Raw genomic sequence first — 25,126 nt, forward strand, 5'->3', positions numbered from 1 at the left:
AGAAAGAAAGAAAGAAAGAAAGAAAGAAAGAAAGATGCAGCAAACATGGTTGTGATGTAAGGAGGTCAGATGTCTGGAATAGATTTATGAATTTCTATTGTGAGGGGGAGTAGGAACATATTTCTGCAGTTCTTTTTAGGTTTTGATTTTTTTTTTAAATTTCCCACTTGGTGGTGACAAATAGTGATACAGAGACAATCTGTGCAGATGTCATTTGGCAGAGGCCTATTGATTATCCACCATTTGATTGATAGGTTAGAAATGGGCAGAAAGAGTCCAAGATATTTTAACGCCTGGAAACAATGGAGCTTTTACCACCTTCTCATTTGTGTTTATCACAATGATTTAGTCCCAGATCTAGATTACTGCCTGACCAATAATCTGCATAGATTACCGCAGTAATGTTTCTGTAGAAAATGTTGTTTGCAGTATGTCTTGATAAAGAACTACAAGAAGCAAATCCAACACAACGATGGTTAATGTATCAACTGATTCTACATTAAAATGTACCTAAGCCTACTTAGTTTGCAACAGGGATCTCACCATTTTTATATTCAGGCTAAACCACAATAGAAACATAGGAAGGTATGCATGGCAAGCAAGAGAAGCATCTGTTATGTTGGCAATTGCAAACTAAAAACAGAAGGAAGTCTAAGTACATTACTTTCATTTGGTCCTCTCCAGCCTGAGTCCTCCAGTTTTCAACTTCCGTACAACCTCTTGTCTATAGACTGGAAATTGTGAAAATACAACAAGGGCTGGAAAAGATGTTCCCAAACTAGCTTTCAACTCTTATTCTTTGATTCTGTGATCTGAGGAGCATTGGGCTGTGGAAGTGTAATGCAAATATTTCAAAGCCTATATAAAGGACATGAATCATAGAATTGGAACATACATTATAGATCATCTACTCCAAGCCATTGCTCAGATCTGCCAGATCCGTTACAGTTTCTCTGGCAGATGAGTATCCAGCTTCTGGTTTAAGATAGGAGAACTCATTATATCATGGAGTGTTTTGTTCCATTGGCTGGCTGCTTATACACTTAAAAAGTTCTTAATGTAGTAATGCAAGTCCTATCTACTTAGTAAAGTTTCCAGGTGATTCCCTTCAATACGACAAGATTTAGTTTCACCCTAGTTAAGCATTTTTACATCTCATATTTAGCAGATGTTCTCCAAATACTTAACCTTAATCATATTCAGCATCTATTAACAAACAATGGTTTGCATAGCTTTCCACCTCTTTAAAAAAAAACCTGTTCATGGGCATAATAACCCATATATTAGTAGATAAAACAATTTAATAAAACACATCTACCATATTCTTTCATATCATCAGCCCTGGACAAGTAGATATCATTCTCTCCTTTCCCAAAATATCCCCATATATTAGGTTTATAATTACATTCATAATCTTTGTGCTTATACAATCACCTAAGATTCTTTTGCATCTTCTTTGACACAATTCATGGAGAAAATCTATATGGTTGCTAGGAATCAAAAACGACTTGACAGCACATAATTAGTCATCATTCTGACACAATACTCTGCTTACTTACTGGGAAATAAACTCATTGACCCTAAGGAAGGCTTGCTTTTGAACAGTTAGGTATGAGATTGTGCTACTAATATATTTGTTAAAGGAAGATCTGTAGTAACAAAGATCTGGATGAGCATCCAAGTGACAGGTACCACAACTCACACTGGAGTGGCAAAATTAAGTAATGAAAATATAGATATCTACTTATCAGTATACAAATTTAGAAAAAAGCAGAGCATTTCTCACAAATCTGACTTTAATAGCCCATCTCTGTTCTTCTCCATGGCCCAATGTAGTTTGTTCATACAAAATGCCCTTTGTAGAGAGCCTGGAAGACACTATTTATGGCCTCCCCAACTTTTGCTGAGTTAAAATAATCTAAGAATACCTGCCCTTCACTATGAGAAAATGAGCCCAGAAGTTTTGTTTACAAAATCAGCGTTGAGACTCCATTTTTTTTAAAAAAAAAACAAAATACTTTTAAAAGAAGAAACTCTGCATCCATACATGTTCAGAATAAACTGTGAGGAGAGGGAGAGAGAAGATACTACAAAGCAGCAGGACTACATTAGAGTCTTAGTTTTTTCCATGGTGTCCTTGGAAAGATAAACCACCCAGTAGACCATGTTAAATGCTCCAAAAGTGACAGGAAACAAAATGCGTGCATATTTGTCTATCTTACTGGTGCCAGAGCTGAAGGCTGATGGAGCAGGAGGAGAACTGAGGCATGGGGATTTTGTGGGCACTCCCAAAGCATTTGTGGTAGTCTGAATCTCCTCCAGTCTAGATCCAAGTAAATGATGAATGGACGGGGATTCCATGGTGCCCTGTTGGGCAATGTAACCTGTTAAAACTGGGGTGGATGGAGGAGCTGAAGGAGTTGCTCTTGCAGAAGCCAGTGTTTCTGATATATTAATTCGGCTGAATGGGTTTGGACTTGAAGCTGAAGGCGATCGGGGCGTAATGTCCAAGGGCCCCTGAGTTAATGTAGAAGAAGGCAATGAATTGTTTCCTGGGTCAATTCTTTTGGCAGTCTCCAAATCTGGTTGTACTACGGTGTTTGTTCTTTTCCTCACATTTGAATTTGAGTCTGTACACTGCAGTATTAAAAGAACATCATCAGTGATTTTGAAAATCAATATTCACACAGAAGCCACAAAATAACAACTATTATTCCCTCCCCCCCCTCCCCAGCTCTCCTGGGTAAACAACTAGGAAGCACAACTAGCTGAGCTAATAGTAATTTATCATAAGGCTACATGAATAGAAACTATACACTTTCTACCATCACTTTTAACCATCTGATCAATTAAGGCAGGCCCTTCCTAAATTTCTTCCTTTGACTGCCCTTGGGGACTCCTGCTTCTCTTGTCTGTTTCCTAGGCAGTATCCATTATATCTGACAATATTCTTTAATAGCAAAAAGGGCATAATTTTGATAACTTAGAAAAAAAAAGGCATTTAGCTGTTCAATGTAAATCTGTTGCTTATCAGATCCAATCTGATCAGTCTCCAGGACCAGAGGTTTCGTCTTCCGAGCTTTCAGACTTGTGCTGGAGTACATCCTCAGCAGAGGTGGGTTCCTACCAATTCGCACCTATTCGGTAGAACCGGTTCATCAAATCTACCGAACTGGTTAGAAGAGGTTCCACCAGTGGACCCGGAAACCAGGCCACACCTACAGAAGAGATTCCAAAAAATTTTGAAACCCACCACTGGTCCTTGCATATGATTATTCTACACTATCATGCTCATATTTATAAAACTCAGTGCCTCTGTGAAAGGTAAGGATGACTAATGCGTTTGTGGTGCAATCAGAACATTGTGTGTGTTGAAGTTGTTTTAACGCAAACCAAAGATGCCTTTTAAAAAACAAGTATACATCATATTCTTACGCATGCCAGTGCTGTGTGTGAGGTAATTTAAGGTGGTTTTGGCAAGTGTCGTCGGCATCTTCATATCCGGTCACATGGGCGGCAAGCCACTCCCACAAAAGAGGCCACACCCACAGAGTAGGTTCGAACAATTTTTGAAACCCAACACTGATCCTCAGGGAACTTCTGTCTACCAGAATGTGTGCTTTGGGCTATTCTATGCATAGTATTTATGTGGTGCCTGGTTGTGTGTGGCTTTTTATTTGTTGATTGGGGTGTTGATTACAAGCTACTAAGTCATTGGCTGTTGTTTACCTTGGTTCCTAAGTACCTGATAAGCTGGTGGTAAATCAGGACTCCTATTGACTGACAAGGGACCCGTTTCCTATTTTTCTATTGGTTATCACTAAATCTCTTCATTTTACTACATAAGGGCAAAAAATGCTGTCTTGTTGTTTCCCAGGCCTATTTTATTATGACAATTCATTTATTTCTAAGAAGTATGTAAGTCACCTTATCACAAACAGAGATATATAATTAAAAATACAAAATCTACACACATCAAGCAACAATTACAGTGGATATACAAACTTTACATGCAACTGTTGCAAACTTTTAACAGCAAAAACCAGAGTAAGATAAATCACTTTAGAATTTTGTCCGTCTTTAATATAACATATAACCTATAGAATTCATACACACACATACACACACTAACATAGTTGCACAAATGTGCATTCCCCCTTAAAAGTAGGGATGTGGCTATGTTCAGAATTAACCAAACACATTCAGACTAATGTTAAATAGTAGTCAGTAGAAACCTGCAATCAATTAAAGTGACTCTGATCAAAGATAAAGTTAAGCAGTTCTAGTAGGATTTTTCTGATGTTTATTCAGTTGCCTCTTACAGCAACAGCCACGGTCTGCAAAGAGTTTACAAAGCATCAAAGAGTTCTCATATTGTGTAGGGAGAATCCCCACCACCTTTTAATATAAGAAAGCCCCCATATAAGCAAAGAAATACCCCCCCTCCGGTAAGAGAAAAGGCTTCCCTGAAGCAAAACATCTCTTCACCACCGGAAAGTGCTCCAAGCAAGTCTCTCTGGAGGCTAAGTTTATGAATGAAATACTTTGAATCCATTCAGGAGACCGGAGCACTCCACTCAAATGGCCAGCCCCTGTGAATGGATATTTAATTTCCCTTTGTAGGAAGTTATCACCCAGCCCTCTCCCAGAAAAATGAAATATCCTAGGAAATATTGAAAAGGCAGAATATTTCTCTGGATCTGAAAAGAAAGAAACATGTTTTAAAAGACAGAATAGATGCCTGTAGCTTCCTGCCCATCCCTACTTTGTCAATGGGCCATTAAGAAGGCCAAGCTAGTCCACTTTACATAATAAAGACTTCTCCACTTCAGCTCCAGGGGGATGGGATTAAGGCATGATAATATTGGCCCTTTACTCAACTGACCACATGGCATCTGAGAACTCAACCAAACCTGGATTCAAAACGCAGCCTAGAGAGTTGTCCCTGCATAGCCCCATGGGAGTCTGACAACCAATCAGAATACAAGCTCAAGATCAAAGGCCAGAGAGAGGATAAAACCAGGGACTCAGCGTCTCAGTCCTTCTTTCTCTTCTTCTCCACCAACATTGAAGCATGTGATCACCTTTTCTGTTCAGGGCTCATGTGGTCCTGTCCACCAATAAACCATCTTTCCAAGCAGCCTCCATGTCTCCAGTGTCTTTTCCCTCACTTGGAGCCAAACCCAGAAGGACATTTCTTTCATCACCTTCACCAAGACAAACTATTTGATTAATAAACAAAATGCCTTCAGCTACAGCTCCAATGAAGGCTGGAATTGACCAGATTAAAAGCAGAGAGACAAAGGAACCTAAAATTCCCTACCCAGCTCCAAGGACAGGGCTACAATAGGAGTCAGGCAACAACAATTAGAATATTAAAATTAAATATTAAAAACACACTCTTGTACAGATTAAAGTTCATTTCGCAATGAACCTGGACATCTAAATCACAAAGTTCCCAAATTTTTGCAAAAAATGGGCCATAGCTCCCAGGAGCACTATACAGGCCTTCCCTACCCTCTGCATACCCTGTTTTTGCGAAAAACAGGTCTGTTTTTACAAAAAATGGGCCTGTTTTTCATGTCCCCAAGCCTCCACGTGTCACATTTTTGCCTTCCCCAGCCCTAGAAGCAGTTTGCAGGCCTGTCAAAATCTCTGAATTTTTTTCACAAAAAATGGGGCATACAGATGGTTTGGGAGGGCAAAAACCTTTTTTAAAAAATTTACCTCTTCAAAATCTTGGTGCGTCTTATTCTCTGGTGTGTCTTATAGTTCGAAAAATACAGTATCCCTGTCTCCATATACTAAAGGAAAGAATCTAAAAGCATAGTTGATTTGATTGATTAAAACAAATAGTGGATGATGCAGAGGTGATGAGAGGTTCTGAATGTAAGACAAATAATTTTGGTAGTGTCAAGAGGTGGTATTGGAAAAAAATTAGTGTGAAATGAAAGCAAGAAAAGAAACAGGAGAGAAAATAGGAAGGAAAGGCAAGCATGTCATGTATAAAATGACATTAAAAGATACTGTACTTGGAAAAGATTGAAAAGAGGAGCACGTACAGTTCATGGGAACAGTTCATGGGAACTATCAGAAGAGCTGCTTGGGGAAATGAAGTGAAGAGACTGAATTTAAAAAATATAACTGCAGTATAACTGCTACAAAATATGAGGATGAAAGATGTTCTGTAACTTGCATATGGAGAAAAAGAGCTGTGAAGAATATAATCAAAGAGAGCAAGGGATGATTAAAGTAAAGTAAAAGAACATTGGAAAATGGTTAACATGATGTAACTGGGAAAATGTTAAAAATAAGGATGTGGATGGCTTATGGATTGGTTGTGTTTAATGTACATTTGAAATCTGCTGATTGGAAGAAAACTAGTATGGTTATCATGGGCAATGGAAAAAGAAAAAAAATTGAATGAAAAAAAATGCAGATATGTTTAGGTGTTGGGCAGGTGTTGAGCAGAATTTTACTTGAAAGGTTAAAAAAAAGACACATAGAACAACATTTGGGGAGTGCTGAGTGGCTTTTTACCAGGCCAAGAGTGCTTTGTTCTTCAAATGTTAAGTGTAAAACCTATTGGGTCGGTAGGTTGAATCTTGTTCTATCTTTGTTGGTTAAGAGAAAATGTATCTTAAACTAAATAGATTTGAATCATGGAATATTTTATGTAAATACTGAGTTGAAATTTGCTAAATACAATTGGAGCAATATACGGTATTAGATCAGTGGAACATGAGGATGTGTCATGTCCTCTTCATTGTTCATATATTTATGGATTGGTTATGACTTTTTATGAAATAGAATCTATACTATTATTAATGTTTTATTGGTTATTATAAGGATTGGTTATAGTGATATTAGACATATTTTTGGTGTGCATATTTGGCGTATATATCTGTTTAGTTTTGTATGATTTGCAACCTTAAGAGACCACCTGCTGCCAATTACCTCCCAAAGACCCGTTAGATCACACAGGGTCGGCCTCCTCCGGGTTCCGTCCACCAGCCAATGCCATCTGGCTACCACCCGGAGGAGGGCCTTCTCTGTAGCAGCTCTGGCCCTTTGGAATGAACTCCCCGCAGAGATCCGGACCCTCACCTCTCTCCAGGTCTTCCGGAAAGCTGTCAAAACCTGGCTGTGCCGGCAGGCCTGGGGTTGATGAGTTCCCCTCCCCTCTCAACTTGTATGGCTGTGCGATTTTCGTGTATTTTAACTACTTGTATTGTGTTTTATGTCCCCTTTCCCCCCTTGAGTTGTTCGCCGCCCTGAGTCCCTCGCGGAGAAGGGCGGCATACAAATAAACTAAATCAATCAATCAATCAATCAACCAATGTTAGATTGTATGCAGTAAGGAATATGGTTCTGAAAAGTAATATGTTGCTGTCTGAGATAACTGTATTTGATGGAGGACATAATTCCAAGTAATATATAAATAGCAAAAACTAGAATAGGCCTGTTGTTTTCAGAGGGAAACAAATCAGAGGTGATTTGTTCCCTCACCACCGCCATTATGGTTTTTAGTGACTGCGTATGTGCAGTTCACTGTAAATGTTTCTGCGCATTTGCGAAGAACAATTTACATTGAACAGTGCACACACGCACATGTGGTTTGCGAACCGGTGCTAAAACCTACGGCAACCCACTCCTGAAACAAATCTTGTTCTCCACTAATCTCCAGAGTGTGAACGGTGAAATAACTTATGGCACATGTTAGATTAAAACATCCAGCAAAAATAAAGAAAATTACAACAAATCAAATATTGTTATGGAATGATCAGTCATCTTAGGAACTGAACAATGGACAATATTACCTACATTGATAACCATAGTAAGACAGGTAAGTATCTGATTTAAATGCAGGTTACCAATTCTCAGATTTAGCTATGGGTTTGTTGATCAGGTAAAATTAGTTCAAAATAATTAAGAAAACATAACACAAAAAATTCAGAAACAAACTCTCCAAACTGCAGAGTTTAAATTAGCATTAAAAAGACAAATCCTAATCATCTTAAGCAAGTCTAAAACAATGAATATACATATTATGTTGGTTTTTTTTAAAATGTTGATGCTAGAACTATTTTTAACATTTATATTTATATAAATGTTATTATATAACTTGCTCGCAATAACTTATATTGTTGTTCTGTGGAAGGCTCCTATGAAAGTGGGGATTACATCAGTGGTGGGTTTCAATTTATTTTACTATTGGTTAACTTGTGCACTTGTGTGATGCTTCTGCACATGTGCAGAATCCTCCGGGCAGGTGGGCGGAACCTCCCACCACCACTACTGGTTCTCCCGATCCGGGGCGAACTGGCAGAAAGCCACCTCTGGATTACATGCTGAGATCACGAGGAAACAAAAATACAACTATGATATACTCCTTTAGATAAATCTCAAATGTAACTACTTTTAGAATAGTAGCATTGGCAATTGCACTTCAAAGCAAATAGAACTATATGGAGAACAAAGAAAAGAGTGTGACCTGAAGATATAGAGCAGTGTTGGCAAATCTTTTTGGCACCAAGTGCTGAAACGAGAGCGCGCATGCATCTTTTCGGCAAAAGCAGATGATCTTCCAGTTTCCAGTGAACACATGCCTGCCGGCCATTTGCTCTTCCAGTTTCTGGTGCGCATGAACATGCGAAGACCAGCTATCCAATGCGCATGCACCAACTCTGCCTGGCCTTTTGGGGGTCCTTGCCTTTCGGGGGTCCTTGCGTCTCCCTGCCCGCCCCCTGCCCACCCCCCTGCCCACCCGCAGCCCTGGACAAGTAGAGGAATGCCACCTCCCTCTGCTGGAAACCCAGAGCCCCTTTCCAGATTCAGAGGCAAGGGGTGTTGGTATTCCCAGGGCTCGGGTGTTGGGGCCAGTAGGTGGGAGAACTTCACCCCAACTCTGGCCGGGATGAAGTACCCCCTCCAACTCACCATCAAGAACAAGCCAGTGCAGCCCCCCCCCCTTCCCAGTCATTTCCTGGCCAGCACGCCTCTTACCCCTCAGTAGCATTTCCATGCTGCACTCTTCTCTGGCCCTCCTGGGGCAGCTCGCCTCCCTGACGGCAACTCCTCCTTTTCCTCCTGGCTTCTCCAGTATCCCAGCTGGGAGTGGTAGCACAAGAAACACTGCTGCCCAGCCAGCAAACCCTGCCCCACTGTCCTGGGCGCCTGAGCTGGCTAGGTGCTCCGGATTGTGGATGTATGTCAGTGCCACAGGCTGGAGGGTTGGGGCTGTGCAAGAAGCCCACTCAGGCAAGGAGGGAGGCAAGCCCCAGCCCACCTATCCTGGCTGGCAGCTCTGCTCCCCTTGCTCTTCTGAGTTGTGGCATGCCAGCCAACTGGTCTTTGCATGCACATGCGCATGTGCACCAGAAACCTGAAGATCATGTTCCTGGCACATGCATGTGCACCAGGTGCCTGCTCATTCGGTTTCTGGTACTCCTGCATGCATGAAGACCAGCTTGCCAGCGCACCGGAACCCGGAAGAGCAACAGGTGATGCCTTTGTGTGCCCAGAGAGATGGCTCTTCATGCCACTTCTGGCATGCGTGCCATAGGTTCGCTATCATGGATATAGAGAAAGGAAACATTCATCAGTGATGCCCAAAAGATAGCAAAACAAAGGTGATTTGTTTGGCATATTTCTTTAGTTCACTATTTCTGTTTCTTGCTTATTGCTCTTTTTTGTCTCTATTTTAAAGAATAACTTTAGAGTGTTATTTTTAGAGTGGAAGGAAAGAAAAGCCAGTAATAGCATAACAGCATAGGTGATTGAACATGGTTATGAACACTGCAGTCATATTCCACCACAGGTAACAAAGGTCTACAGTACCAATGTGTAATTTATTAAGCCCTAAAACATTTATGATCTGTGAAGAGTTCATTCAGATATTACAGCACCTTGAACTATTTCAAGGAATATACAAATATACTATGTATTGAACACCTACAAATTAGAAGCAAAAGTATCCTGGGTAGGATGCCCTCTTAACAGGATTTGAGAAGTGGCTTGCCATTGCTTTCTTCTTCCTAAGTTGAGAGAGTGACTGGCACAAGATCATCCAGTTGGCTTTTTGCTTAAGGCAGGATTTGAACTCCCAGTTTCTAGCTTAGTGTCTTAATCACTACACCAAATTAGCTCATATATTATTTAAAGGAAAATTAGTCTTGTGAGAATCCCAATAACCTCCATGATTGGATTTGAGGTCTCTATTAACAGTGGCTTTAAAAAGAAAACATATGAAGAAACCTAACAGAAAAATCAAACAGCTTCAACCTGCGATCAACAGGCAATCATGGAAGATGAGACAGAAACTCACTTCTGACAGAAATATCCTGTTTCCCCAAAAATAAGACTTTCCTCGATAATAAGCCCAATTGGGCTTTTGAGCACATGCACTAAAATAAGCCCTCCCAAAAAATAAGCCCTCCCCAAAAATATTGCAACATAGCAGCAGCCATGAGGTGACCACGCTTGCCTCCTCCTGCACCTCAAAAATAATAAGACCTCCCCAAAAATAAGGCCAAGCACCTATTTCGGGGGTCAAAAGACAGGGTCTTATTTTCAGGGAAACACAGTACTCACCCTTCCTGTAGCAGAGTTGTTGATCTCTGTTACAGTTTCTCCACATTTATAGGTTTAGAATGTTTTCTAAGCCAGAAGAAATCTCCCCGGGAAAGGGGAGGCTTTGGAAATTAACCCTTTTGCTCCCCTGCATGGGTGCTCTCAGACAGCTTCTTGAAGAAGAAGAAGTAGTAGTCAGGTGAGTCCATGGCTGGGGCAGGGCAACTATACAAGTTCACTGTGGAAGAACCAGCTGTTCACAATGAAAATAAAGGCAGCTACTGCTTCTTAGGCACTAGTTTTTCTGCATATTTACCTTTCACGCTGAAAGAGGCTTTCTCTGGTTGCAGCTTGCTGTTTCCTTTTTGTAGAACTATCATCATTTTTGAAGCTTTGTGACTTTAAGATGGTGAGGAGGGAGTAGCTGGGCTGTCTGAGCCAAAACAAAGAAGCTGGAAACCGTGACCCGACAAAAGCGCAAACGTCAAAAGCGCGCCGACAAAACCGCGGCGCTAAAACCGCGATGTCAAAAGCGCGCCGACAACTGCGCGCCAACAACAGCGCGCCGACAGAAGCGTGATTTAAGTTAAGGTAAGGTTTAGGGTTAGGTTTAGGGTTAGGTTTAGGGTTAGGGTTAGGTTACAGCGCGCTTCTGTCGGCGCGCTGTTGTCGGCGCGCTTCAGCGCTCATTCATCGCGCGGTTTTGTCAGCGCGGTTTTGTCACCGCGGTTTAGTCAGGCGCGCTTTTGTCATTCGCGCATTTGTGGTGGAACCGCTAGAAACTACTAGAAACTAACACATAGTGGAAAATATTTTTGAATCTTTTGGATTTAATTTTTTTAGAGGATTTTATACTGCTAGCTGGCTCTGCAGAAATTTCTTTTTGAGTTTAAAATAAGTACTGCTCCAATGGTGTTTTGTGCTTGCCATGAAGAGGTGGTGAAATAGTTTTGATTTTAACTGTGTTTGATTGGACTAGCTGTGTGAGCTCCTAAAAGAAAGAGGCAGAGTTTAAGCTTTTTGTTGACATGCCTGCAAGCCTTCTTTTCTTTTTGGACTTCAGCCCTGCCACACTTTCTACTGTGGGAAAATGGGAGGGGGGATTATATAAATGGGGTGATATCAGTGGTGGGTTTCAAAAATTGTTCGAACCTACTCTGTGGGTGTGGCCTCCTTCGTGGGAGTGGCTTGCCACCCATGTGACCAGATGGGAGTGGCTTGCCAGCCATGTGACTGGATATGAAATTATGAATTAGTACTTAGGTCGGTCCAAGTAGCTATTCAGAAACTCTGGCATTGAAGCATGCAGGTCTTAAAGCTGTCAAGTTACAAGATCCTTGCACCCCTAACCCTTTATAAAAAAAAACTAGGGGTCTTCAAACCTGATAGCTTTAAGACTTGTGGACTTCAACTCCCAGAATTCCTCCTCCAGTCATGTTGGCTCAGAAACTCTGGCATTGAAGCATGCAAGTCAGTGGTGGGTTTCAAAAAATTTTGCAACCTCTTCTGTAGGTGTGGCCTGCTTTCCGGGTCCACTGGTGGAACCTCTTCTAACTGGTTCGGTAGATTTGATGAACCGGTTCTACCGAATAGGTGCAAACTGGTAGGAACCCACTTCTGGGTGATATGTACCCATAATAACATTCTTCTTAGAAACTCAATATCATTTTTGTCTCTGCACCTGGCCAGAACTGGATGGAAGGAATCTATCTTCGTGACAGTGGAGGATTGGACCATGGGATGAATTTATGGGTGTTGGGGCAGGATCTTGAACTTTCAACTGAGTGGGAACCTGGAAGCTTTCAGATTTGGGTTTTCCCAGATGTACCAAGATGGCTCTTTTAATAAATTGGAACTTTGAGGACTATCTTGCCCCGAACTATGATTTTATATTGGATGCTATTTGGAATCCTGACTTCTTTTCATGTTATAGCGTTGATTCACCACAAAAGGGAACCAAAAGACTATAGTATTGTTAATTCTTTTTAATATCTCACTAACATTATTAAACCAAGTGGATTTTATGCTATAAATCTATAACCCTAAAAATCTATAACTCTAAAACTTTTAATTTAAAAAATTTAAATTTCAACTACATACCGTTGTGGCCACACATAAGAAGACAAAAATTAGAGAGATTATCAGTAGATATAAAACTTCTAAGGCCCTTTCTGTATGAATATACAGCTAAAACACATGAATTAATTCAATCTATGGGAATAAATGTTTTCCAAGATTGCTGCTCTCGCAAGGGAACTCTGGGAGGAAATCCAGTGTCTGAATGGAGATATCAAACAGATGAACCAATATACCCTCAGATGAAACTACAATCAGGAAAATACTCGAATGCGCAGAAATGGATAAAATGACAATAGAACTAAAAGAAAGAGAAGACTTCTATAAAGTATGGAATAAAATGTACAAGTGGCTAGAAATCAGAAGCCAAAACAGAAAACAGAGAATACAAATATATGGAGATACAAATAATGAATATTATTATAAGTGTTAATATTATGTTTGTTACATTATAGGACAAGGTTATAGTGATAGGAAGGCAATGCAGAAGGGAGAATTATAAAAGCTAAGAAGGAAAGCCGATATAGAAAGCTGTAAAATTACTGTATATTGTTATGTATGTTCTGTGTTTTGTTTTGTCTTATTTTTTTCCTTGTTGTGTCTTCCTTACTGTTTTTAAAGATTAAAACATTCAATAAAAATATTTAAAATAGCAAACAGATGAAGGTTAGAGTGGATCTTATGGAGCACAAATTGGAGAAGACAAATACTTTCTGTGAAGCTGAATTGGACGAGAGAACAATTTTGGAAGCCCAGATTAAGGAATTTCAATTAAGATTTCGAGCAATTCCTAAACAGCCATGAGAAGATATTAGACCAAGGCTTTGGCTCAGTTAATTAATAAAGAAGAAAAACGTCTTGTTATATACCTAGGCAAAGTATATAGAGTAAAGTCTAGATTTGCCACCATGAGAAAGTTACCAAGGGATGTTGTAGTTCACTTTGCAAGAAGACTAACAAGAGATTATGTTTTGGATTGCCATTTTAAACCTAAACTGAGAATGGAAAATGTGGATATAATTGTTCTGAAGGAAATTCCAGCTAGAATTTTGAGAAAAGGGAAAGCTTATATTTTCCTTACTGACATCTTGAAGAAGAGAAAAATTCTCTTCCTTTGGGATAAACTGGAAGAAGTGATACTTATGAAGAGCAAAGATTTAGACTGAATTCTATAGAAAAAGTGAAGGATTTCTTGATTAGACACAAACTAATTTCAGATCTAGGTGAAGAAACAGAGATAGAAAAGAAGCTAGAGGTGGAACAATCTCAAAAAGTTGGTTTGAAGAATAAGGCACAGCTAAGATATTGTACAGAAACCTACTATTTTGTCTAAAAATGGAGATTAAGTCTAGTACATGGAATATTAATGAGGCAAATGTCCCATCTAAGTGTAGAAAAAATATTTCATCGCCTGAGGAAACTTAATGTTGACATAACCCGCCTTCAAAGAACACATATTAGAAACAAGATAAGAAATACTTAACAAATAAACGATTAGGCGAGGAATTTATATCTGCTGGCTTAAAAAGATTAATGGAGTTGTTCTATATACAAAATCTCAATTTAAACCTAAGCTACTTAATAGCAGATGGATATGATACATTTGTATTAGTGGAAATTAAATTTAATGGAATAAAATCATTAGTGTTTGCCATGTATAGGCCAAATGATGATTTTTTTAACATCTAATGGATCAATTATTGCCATTTTCATATGAAAACTGGCTTATGTTGGGGTATTGTAATGGCTATACCAGTTTCGGATAGATCATCTACTACGGGGTTTAAACCCTTCCAGGGTAAATTACCAAATACTTTTTTTGGGATGATGGACAATTTAACACTACTAGATTCATGGAGATATAAAAATGGGTTCATCCAAGAATATACCTTTTTTTCAGAAAGACATAAGTCTTTTTCAAGGATTGATATGATATTGACTTCTAGAAATCATGCAAATAAAATTTTAAAAGTAGATATTTACCTAAATCTTTTTCTGATCATAATCCAATGATTTTGCTACTAAGAGGAAAGAGTTTGAGCTTTAGATGGAGATTAAATGAATTTATTCTGCAAAAGGAAATGATTGTAAAAGATTGTAAAAATAAACTACCTGAGTATTTTGACAATAATTTGAACAAAGGGATAAGTTTAACAACTGTGTGGGATGCTAGTAAAGGTGTTATTTTATACAATACAATCACTTAGAAAAGAAAAAAAGTCCAGGAAAAGATACACAAAAGATACTGAATAAAGACAGAAATAAATTGAATTGCAGAAGGCACCTAAAGACTCCAAAACTTTACATCAAATTAAATTGCTAAGACAACATCTGTCCATGTTAACTGTACAAGAAATAGAAACAAAACTGAAGTATGCTAAACAAAGACACTTTGAATTTGCAAATAAACCAGGGAGATGGTTGGCATATAAACTAAGTAAGGAAAGGGAAAAGAGAATGATTGAGAAAATCTGTGAAGGCAGCTATGCAATAATAGATAATGAACTTATCAAAAAGTCTTTTCATAACTTTTATTCCAATTTGTATAAAAGACAGGAGTTAGATATATCCAAAATAGATGAATATCTTTTAAGACAATAGCTGTCTAAATTATCTGAACCTCAGAGACAACTTATGAATGATCCAGTAACTGCCTTTGAGATATCAAAAGCCTTTAAAAAACTAAATCAGGTAAAGCTCCAGGCCCAGTTGGCCTTACAAGCCAATACTATAAGTGCTTTGAACTTCTTCAACCACTAAAGGATACAACACCCTCTGGAACGATCTCCCCGTGGAGATTCGGACCCTCGCCACCCTTCAGGCTTTCCGCAAAACCGTTAAAACCTGGCTGTTCCGGCAGGCCTGGGGCTGATGAGTTCCCAGCCCCACTCGAATTGTTGTGACTGTTGATGAGTTCTTAATCTGTTCTGTATTTGTCTGTCTTTTCGTTTTCTGTACTTCCCCTTTTCCTTATTTAGTTTATTAGCCGCCCTGAGTCCCCTTGGGGAATAGGGCGGCATACAAGTTCAATAAAACTAAACTAAACTAAACTATGTCATATTATCTCAAATGTGGAAGGCAGCTAATATTGTGTTGTAACCAAAGGAGGGACAAGATGTTACAAAGATGAAGAAATACGGACCAGTTTCATTATTAAACAATGACCATAAACACTTTGCTGCAGTTTTGGTAGAAAGACTAAAGAAGATTTTACAAGCATCTCTGAGTTACAGTTCACTTAGTGATTGCTCAAAGTTACAATATAGCCTCCCAAGTACTTATGACCCAGTCTAGAAGTTATGAATGTTGCAGCACCAAGGCTGTCATTCATCCTCATGAACAACCACAGAGGCACTGCAACATTCATCCTGCCTGTTCCATCCCCTCTCCCCCCTGGCAGGTCTCCACAGGCCTGCCTGTGGAGACTCGTGTACCTTTCAAAGATCTATGAGTTGTCTCCTCTCCAGCCTATTTCTTTGCCTGCTCCTGGTGAGAGCAGAGGAAGAGCAGGACAAGTGTGCTTCTTGGCGTCTCTGACTCACCAAGGCTGCCTGCCACTTCTGGAGCGGAGGGCATCCTCGATGAGTCTCCTCCAAAGGCTTCCAGGTTTGGCATGGAAAAGCATTTGCATACTGAAGTGAGGCTTTGGGACACAAACTCGCATTGCTTCAAGCCTCTCATTAGTGTGCAAACACTTTCCCCCCAGAGGGGGAGGGTCTTGATCGGATTTCGTGGAGCGAGTTTCAACTTGTCGCTCCTGAGGAAGTGGACAATGCCATGGGAGCAGTGAGTGCCTCCACCTGTTTACTGGACCCGTGTCCCTCCTGGCTGGTCTCGACCAGCAGGGAGGTGACACGTGGCTGGCTCCAGAAGATTGTTAACACCTCTCTCCAGCAGGGATCCTTCCCGCACCCCCTAAAGGATGCAGTGGTGAGACCCCTCCTTAAGAAACCTTCCCTGGATGCAGCCATCTTAAACAACTATCGTCCAGTCTCCAACCTCCTGTTCGTAGGGAAGGTTGTTGAGAAGGTGGTGGCCTTTCAACTCTGATGGACCTTGGATGAAGCAGACTATCTGGATCCCTTTCAGTCGGGTTTCAGGCCTGGCTACAGCACCGAAACTGCTTTGGTCGCGCTGATCGATGATCTCCGGTGGGCCAGGGATAGAGGACATTCCTCTATCCTAGTGCTTCTTGACCTCTCAGCGGCCTTCGATACCATCGACCATGGTATCCTTCTGTGACGGTTACGGGAGGTGGGAGTGGGAGGCACCGTCTTACGGTGGTTCTCCTCCTACCTCTCGGACAGGTCGCAGTTGGTGTTGGTTGGAGGACAGAGATCGACCCCTAGGCCCCTCAAATATGGGGTGCCGCAGGGTTCGGTCCTGTCCCCCCTCGTATTTAATATCTACATGAAACCGCTGGGTGAGATCATACGCTGGCACAGGATCAAATATCACCAATATGCGGATGATACTCAATTGTATCTGTCCGCCCCGTGCCAACTCAGTGAAGCAGTGGAAGTGATGTGCCAGTGCCTGGAGGCTGTCAGGGTCTGGATGGTTGCGAACAAGCTTGCACTCAATCCAGACAAGACCGAGTGGCTATTGATGTTGCCTCCCAAGGATAGTCCAGACATTCCACCTCTTAGCCTGGGGGGGGGTGAAATTATACACCCCTCAGAGAGGGCCCGCAATTTGGGTGTCCTCCTGGACCCACAGCTGACGTTAGAACACCATCTGTCAGCTGTGACCAGGGAGCTTTTGCCCAGGTTTGCCTGGTGCACCAGTTGTAGCCCTACCTGGACCAGGAGGCACTTTGAATGGTCACTCATGCCCTCGTCACCTCAAGACTGGATTACTGTAACACGCCCTACATGGGGCTGCCCCTGAAGAGTGTTTGAAGACTGCAGTTGGTCCAGAATGCAGCTGCGCGAGCGATACTGGGTGTACCTAGATACACCCATGTTACACCCACACTCCGCGAGCTGCACTGACTCCCTATTGGTCTCCGAACGCGCTTCAAGGTGCTAGTCATTACTTTTAAAGCCCTACATGGTTTAGGACCTGGCTACCTGTGAGACCGCCTCCTGCCACATACCTCCCAACGGCCAACAAGATCTCACAGGTTGGGCCTCCTCTGGGTGCCGTCGACCGGACAATGCCGGCTGGTGGCCCCCTGAGGGAGGGCCTCATCTGTAGCTGCGCCGGCCCTGTAGAACGATCTACCCATAGAGATCCAGACCCTTACCACTCTCCGGCCCTCTGTAAAGCCACTAAGACCTGGCTGTTCCGGCAGGCCTGGGGCTGTTGATTAATGTCCAGCCCCACTTAGACTGAATAGATGGTGTGTATTTTAACAATTGTATTCTTACTTTTAAATTCTTAAATGCTTTTTTATCTGTTTGTAAGCCGCCCAGAGTCCCAAGGGAGTGGGCAGCATACAAATTTTATTAAATTGAAATTGAATTGAAAGATTGGAACCTTCTGGGTGCCTTGATCTCGCAGGACTTCAGGCACTTATTCTCTGCAAAAGTGGATGGGTGCCTGAAATCAGGTGACACCATGGCCCCCAGAAGTTTCCAGTATTTGTCCAATCTCCATCCAGGAGAAAAATGTTTGAGTGTCTATGGGGCACTTGAAAATGGAGTGAATTGCTCGACTTCCAAGGGTCCCATTTGCATACAAATGAAGTTTCCAGTTTCCATCAGGTCTCCGTTCTGGTGAAAAGTGTTTGAGCACCTATGAGGTTCAAACACTTTTCACCCAGTTGGAGACTGGACAGAGACTGGGAGCTTCTGGGGGCCACTCAACTTCAGACACCCATCCACTTTTGTAGGGAATGAGTACCTGAAGTCTCACAAGATCAAGGCACCCAGAAGGTTGCACTCACTGGGGAATGCCAATGACAGACTTGAAGCAAATGAGTTCACTTCCTAAAAGTGATACTGCCATTCAATTGGGAGGAGGGGGGCCTTGGAGTTGATTTATTAGCAGTGCCTGTGACAACTGATATTTTACAACTGGTTTCCAGGTGCCAAAGGGCCTTGAGATCCCTCACCTTTTGGGGGAATGTTTATGATGGCCATGTGGAATGTTTCACTTTAATGTCTAACAGAAGATAGCAAGGGGAAGCTGAATGCTGGAGGGAGACATCAACCACCACCCCAACTAGAGGCCTGCTTCATGTACCCTGTCGGTGAGGATGAGGTGGACCTGGAGGACTCCAAAAAGCCCCGCTGGTGAATCGGCATCAGGATGAAAGATGGTTGGGATGGGAGGACCAGAGAAGTCACCCTCACCCATGGTAACCGAAAACCGAGGGGGGCGACTGCAGGAGGAACCATACTCATTCGGAAGCGATTCAGAGGATGAACCACTGGTAAGCAAACCAATTAAACCACTTACCATCCCCCTAAGACTTTATTCCCAACTGGGAGAGGGGAAAAATATATCCTTTTTAGCGGACTCAGGGTGCACCCGCTGTTTGATCAGCCCAACCCTGGTAAGGATGTGGAGGAATAATGTAAGACAGCTGAAAAGCCCCATAGCTTTTTGCCAACTAGATGGATCAATAGCAGGGGGGAGCCAGCTTCATTTGCCACTGAGCCTCTACAGATAGGCAACAGGAGCAATGAAGAAATACTTACATTTATAGTGGTGCCTGGCGTGGAATGGCCACTACTTTTGGGCCTTGCATGGCTGAAAAAATGGAACCTCAAAATTAATTGGAAGCAAGGCACCATAAAAATCCAGATGCATGTGACTTTTGCTGAGAATCCATTCAAAGAAACTAAGGGGGCAGAGCACCAAGAAATAGCAATGCCTGCTTACACTATGCCAAGCCAGGGCATACCCAAAGAATACAAAGACTAGGCTGAGGTTTTTAGCGAAAAAGCATCTGATGAGTCCCCCCCCACTCCAAAAGAAATCCTAACTGGTGCCAAACTCCCTAAACCCAAGATGTACAGTATGTCCCCGAGGGAGCTGGAAAACTGAGAGCATTCATTGAGAAAAACCTAGCAAGGGGTTTCATTGAGCCAACCTGACCAAAAATCACAGCCCCAGTGTTATTTAGAGAAAAAAAAAGATGGCTCTAAACGCCTGTGTCAATTTTAGAAACTTAAATACGATCAGTGTGGAGAACATGTACCCCTTCCAACTTATGAAAGACATGCTTGCACATCTTGCTAAAGGGAAAGTTTTTTTAAAGTTGGATTTAAGGGAGGCCTAATTAGCGTATCACAATTAAAGTGGGAGATGAATGGAAAACGGCATTTAACACCCCTCTTGGATGCTACCAATTCAAAGTGCTCCCATTTGGGTTACAAGGGGCCCTTGCAGTGTTTATGCAATTAATAAGCGAAGTGCTATGTGAGCATTTGTATAAGGGCTGACATTTTATTATATACTGAGACCAAAGCAGAACATGTAAAACTAGTCTGGATGTTCTGAACAAACTCCGCTCTGCCAAACTTTATGCTCAACTCTCTAAAAGTGAATTCCACCAAGAAAAAATTGATTACTTAGGATACCACATTTCACACCAGGGCTTAGAAACGGATACTTTAAAAGTGCAGGCGGTACTTGATTGGGAAACACCCAGAACACATAAACAGTTACAAAGCTTCCTGGGATTTGCCAACTTTTACCGCCAGTTTATCCCTGCTTTCACCCAGATTGCTCTCCCCATCACCAAGCTTTTAAAAATGAAGGGGGAGGGTAACCTAAAACTGAAACAGCCTTTGAACTGGACAATGGAATGCCAAGCTGCATTTAAAAATTTTAAATGGCTGTTTTCAGCAGAGCCAATTCTAAAGCACCCAGACACAGAGAAACCATTTATCATACAAGCAGATGCCAGCAATGTGGCAATAGGAGTGGTCCTGTTTCAGAAAAATGAGCAAGACCAATTACAACCATGCACTTACACATCCAAAAAATTGAATGAAACTGAGCAAAGGTGGGCCATTTGGGAGAAAGAAGCTTATGCAGTTCAATGGGCACTTTTAACTTGGAGGCATTTCCTAGAGGGGAGTAAGATCCCTTTTGAAGTCCAGACAGATCATAAAAATTTAGAAGCCCTAAAGACCCCAAGAAAACTCTCCCCAAAACAAGTACGATGGGCTCAGTACTTTAAACAGTTTAATTTTATTTTCTGGCAGACGCACTATCCAGAAAACCACAATACAATAGTACGAAGCCAGACGTAATAAAACCCATGATACAAAACAATCAACTAGCCGTTAAAGTAATCACCAGATTCCAGGCAAAACTAGAAACATTGATGGACAATTACATCACCCAAACTTTTAAACAAGCTTTAGCCAACGATGAATGGTTTTTGAGCCACAAATCCAGCTGCCTGATGAAAGATAACTTAGTTTGGTTGGGAGGGAAGTTGTATATTACAGCTAGCCAAAGACTGTGCTTAATGGCAAGGTGCCACGACTCCAAATTAGCTGGACACTTTGGTTTTGTGAAAACTTTACACCTAATTAAAAGACAATTTTGGTGGCCATCACTAAAAAAGGACACAAAGAGCTATGTAATTAGCTGCCCTATTTGTGTGGCAGCTAAAGGATGCCAAGGGAAAATCCCATGACTGTTACAGAAGGTAATTGAACCTTCGGCATCCTGGAAGGAGATTGCTATGGACTTTATTGTCGAACTACCAAAAAGTGCAGAGAATTCTGTCATTTGGGTCATAACAGACCTGTTTTCAAAACAGGCACATATTATACCTTGCCAAATGTTCCCAACTGCCAAAAGTGTAGCCAAGTTATTCCTGATACACATTTATAGCCTTCATGGAGCCCCACAGAGAATCATCTCCGACAGAGGGGTCCAATTCACCTCAAGATTTTTGAGGGCATTTTTAAACTTACTTGGGACCACACAAAGATTGAGTTCCAATCACCACCACCCCACTAATGGTCAAACTGAAAAATTGAACTTGGTTCTAAAACAATATCTAAGATGTTTTATTAATTTTCAACAGGACAACTGGGTTGATCTTTTACCTTTTGCAGAAGTGGCCTTCAATAATGCTGTGCACTCAAACATTGGGTTCACCCCTTTTAGAGTAGCAACAGGCCAGTATTCCAACCCCATGCCTGAAGTACCCACAGAAGAACCCACTATCCCCTCACTTAAGGAGTGGAAAGACATGTTATAAAACACAAGACTAGTAGTTAGATTAACTTCAGAGGAAGCTAGAGTGGCTTTTAAAATTCAAGCTGACAAGAAAAGAGTGGAATCCAAACCTTTCCATGTTGGAGATAGAGTATACTTATCTACAAAATTCCTGAGGTCATTGCAGCCATCAAAGAAATTAGGGCCAAATTTCATTGGACCTTTCCCTATCACTAGAGTCATCAACCCAGTAACAGTAGAACTACTCCTTCCAAAGACACTCAGGCAAGTCCATCCAGTATTTCACATTGGTTTACTCAAACAAGAAGTAATCTCACAACTCAGACCACCTGCACCTACACCACCTGTTCCTATCATCATAGAAGGTGAACAACATTTTGCAATTAAGGAAATCCTTGACTCTAGGACCCACAGGGAGAAAATCCAATACTTAGTTGCTTGGAAGCATTTACCTACATCGCAAAATGAATGGGTAGCTAAACATTATGTTAGGGCCCATACCCTACTGAAAAAAAATCACTCCCATTACCCTGACAAACCTTGTTAAAATACTATGATGGAATTTGTTTCTATCTTTTCACAGGTGGCTCTCTCTTTTTTCTAAGGACAACAGCATGTCAGATCCCTAAAAGTGATACTGCCATTTAATTGGGAAGAGGGGGACCCTGGAGTCAATTTATTGGCACTGCCTGTGACAACTGATATTTTACAACTGGTTTCCTGGTGCCCAAAAGCCGGAGATCGCACCACCTTTTGGGGAATGTTTGTGATGGCCATGTGGGATGATTTACTTTAATGTCTAATGGAATATAGCCATGGGAACAGAGGTGGGTTCTTACCGGTTCACACTGGTTCAGTAGAACCAGTTGGTCAAATCTACCGAACTGGTGAGAGGAGGTTCCACCGGTGGACCCAGAAGTAAGTTCTGGAATGCCTGCCCCGGGCCTGTCGCTCGCTCACTCACCCCTGCCCGTCCGGAAGCCGCTCCATTGCTCACTCTCCCACCCGTCTGCACTATCCTAGCCCTGCCCACCACTCACTGATTGGCTACCTCACCAATCTCCCACCTCTAAGAACCTTATCTAAACCCACTTATCTTTTTTCCTGTTTGGCTCTCTATTGCTGCCTGCCGACTCCGAGGAGGTAAGTAAGCTGCAACTAAGCGTGGGGCCGGGGGGGGGGGCTGCTGTGGCACTGCACTCTAAGTGAGTGGATCAAGCAAGAATCCCAGGCTTGCTTATAGCAGAGGGTCACATGGCCACCAGAAAGCACGGGGGTAGGGACGGCGGTGGGAGCTTACGTGACGCACCTGGCACCTTTGACAAGTTTGGGGACCTCGCAAGGCCTTTGCAAGGTCCCCGGACTTGCCTAAGATCCCTTGCCACCAGAAAGCAATGTGGTGCCAGGCTGCAATAATGGATTCAATCAGCTCCTGCTTTGGATGCTTCCTGCTTGTTTCGTAACCAATCTTGGCCCACAAATTCTCAATTGGGTTCAAATCCCGGCTCTGAGCTGGCCAATCCATGAGTCGAACACCTTCATCACTACTGGACGGACTTCTTCATCACTACTGGACAGACTTGGCTCGATGACAAGGAGCATTGTCATCCTGTAAGTAAAAGTCTTTCCCTACAAGTTGCTGGGCTGAAGGAAGCATGGTCTTTTCCAGGACTTCAACCTACTGCTTGGAATTCATGATTCCCTGGTATCTGACCAATACCAGAAGCAGTGATACAGCCCCAGATCATCACATGCAATGGATGCGTCACAGATTCAGGCAGTATGGCCTAAATTCTTCAGCTGGAACTCTTCTGACATACTTATTGCACTGATTCCCAGTCAAGTAGAAATTGCTCTCATCACTGAAGATGACCTTGGTCCCCTGTTTGTTGATCTACTGGGCATACTTCTTAGCCCACGGACATCGATGAGAGCAGTGAGCATCTGTGAGCAAAAGTTTACTTCGAGCCCTGCAGTCTTTGAGCCCTCTGGTAAGCACCCTGAGATGCACTGTGCTTGTGCACACTTTTACATCACATGTTTCACCCCAAATTCTTGTAATCTGAGGTGAGATGAGCTTCCTGTCAGCCATCGAATTGCATTGCAGAGCCCGATCTTGCTGTTTTGTCGACTTTCTTGGTCTTCCAGAGCGGAGCCTGTCATAAACTGAATCAGTCATTTGGTATTTTTCAACCACTCTGCTCACTGTGGTGTGATGGCATTTCACTCTCTTGGCTATTTCTGTACAGGAGTAACCCTCTTCATGAAGCACAATGATGCCATACCGCTGTTCAGTACTGGTGAAAGCAAAGGCCTTCATCCTTGCCCGCAGCCAGAGCTAAATTAAATTTCTCGATACTTTTCATGCCTATTTATAGTCAGAGAGTATGATAACATTGATTGGCTCATAGGTTTAGCCTCTGTGCATTTTGATTGGTCAGCCAAAGCTCGCAGCTGATTGGCTACTTTTGATCCTAACAGTCTCAAAAATTCAAGTTGTGTTTGTTTTAGCACATAAATTCACTCAAAACCTTAAAAAGACTTTGGTTATATTAATAAAAATTATGCATTTCAATCCGACTACAGAAATTTTCATCAAAGTACTAATTTTGCATGGTTTCTATGAGTGAAATGTTGATTAAACATGTAAATACAGCTTAAAACTGAAAGCATGCAGGACTTTTTCACAGAGCTGTAATTTGCTGCAAATTGGGCTAAACTATTGTTCAATAGTTCAGTTAAATAAAGGCTATGCAACTCACCTTCTGAAACAAAATGTTGATTTCTGGGAATTTAAAACAGTTCATAATTCCTCTCTTAAAGAAAATAATACAATGATCCATCTGTGTTTCCAATGCCACCTTGCAACTCATTTAAGATGTGATTACCACTATGATAAAATGCTGCTAGCACTCTTCAATTGTTAATAGGCTTTGCCTATTACAGACAGCTGTTCATCAACATTGCAAAATTTTGAAAAAGGAAAAAAATTCCTTTGAATCTATAATCCTCCATTTGAGCTATAAAAGAAAGTATTTGATTGCTTTCAATGTTTTACTATTTATTATTATTAATTATTTATTATTAATTTATTATTATTTATTATTAGCAGACAAATTTTTATATTCCACTGAGTCAAACTGCAAATATAATAGGGGCTGAAAATATGAATCCTAACAGGTGAGATTTACATAGTCCAGTGATGGCGAACCTATGACACGCGTGTCAGTGCTGACACGCGTAGCCATTTGGGGTGACACGCACAGGATTTCATGCGATTCATCCTCGGCTCCTGCACGGCCGCCGAGGATGAAAGAATCTGTGC

The 25,126-nt window shown here is 41.7% G+C and overlaps 1 protein-coding gene across 1 annotated transcript in view; it reads right to left on the reverse strand.

Annotated features, from left to right (window-relative positions):
• Positions 1–2,103: 2,103 nt before the first annotated feature.
• LOC116512868 (gamma-aminobutyric acid receptor subunit alpha-4-like) overlaps positions 2,104–25,126 on the reverse strand; it is a 93,557-nt gene continuing 70,534 nt past the window's right edge. Inside the window, exons 9-10 of the mRNA XM_032223536.1 lie at positions 18,124–18,140; positions 2,104–2,642 (exon numbers count right to left, since the gene is read on the reverse strand). Coding sequence (XP_032079427.1) covers positions 2,104–2,642; positions 18,124–18,140 — 556 coding nt within the window. The remainder of the gene's footprint in view (positions 2,643–18,123; positions 18,141–25,126) is intronic.

Source organism: Thamnophis elegans, chromosome 9, assembly GCF_009769535.1.
Source record: "Thamnophis elegans isolate rThaEle1 chromosome 9, rThaEle1.pri, whole genome shotgun sequence".
Lineage (NCBI taxonomy): Eukaryota > Metazoa > Chordata > Lepidosauria > Squamata > Colubridae > Thamnophis > Thamnophis elegans.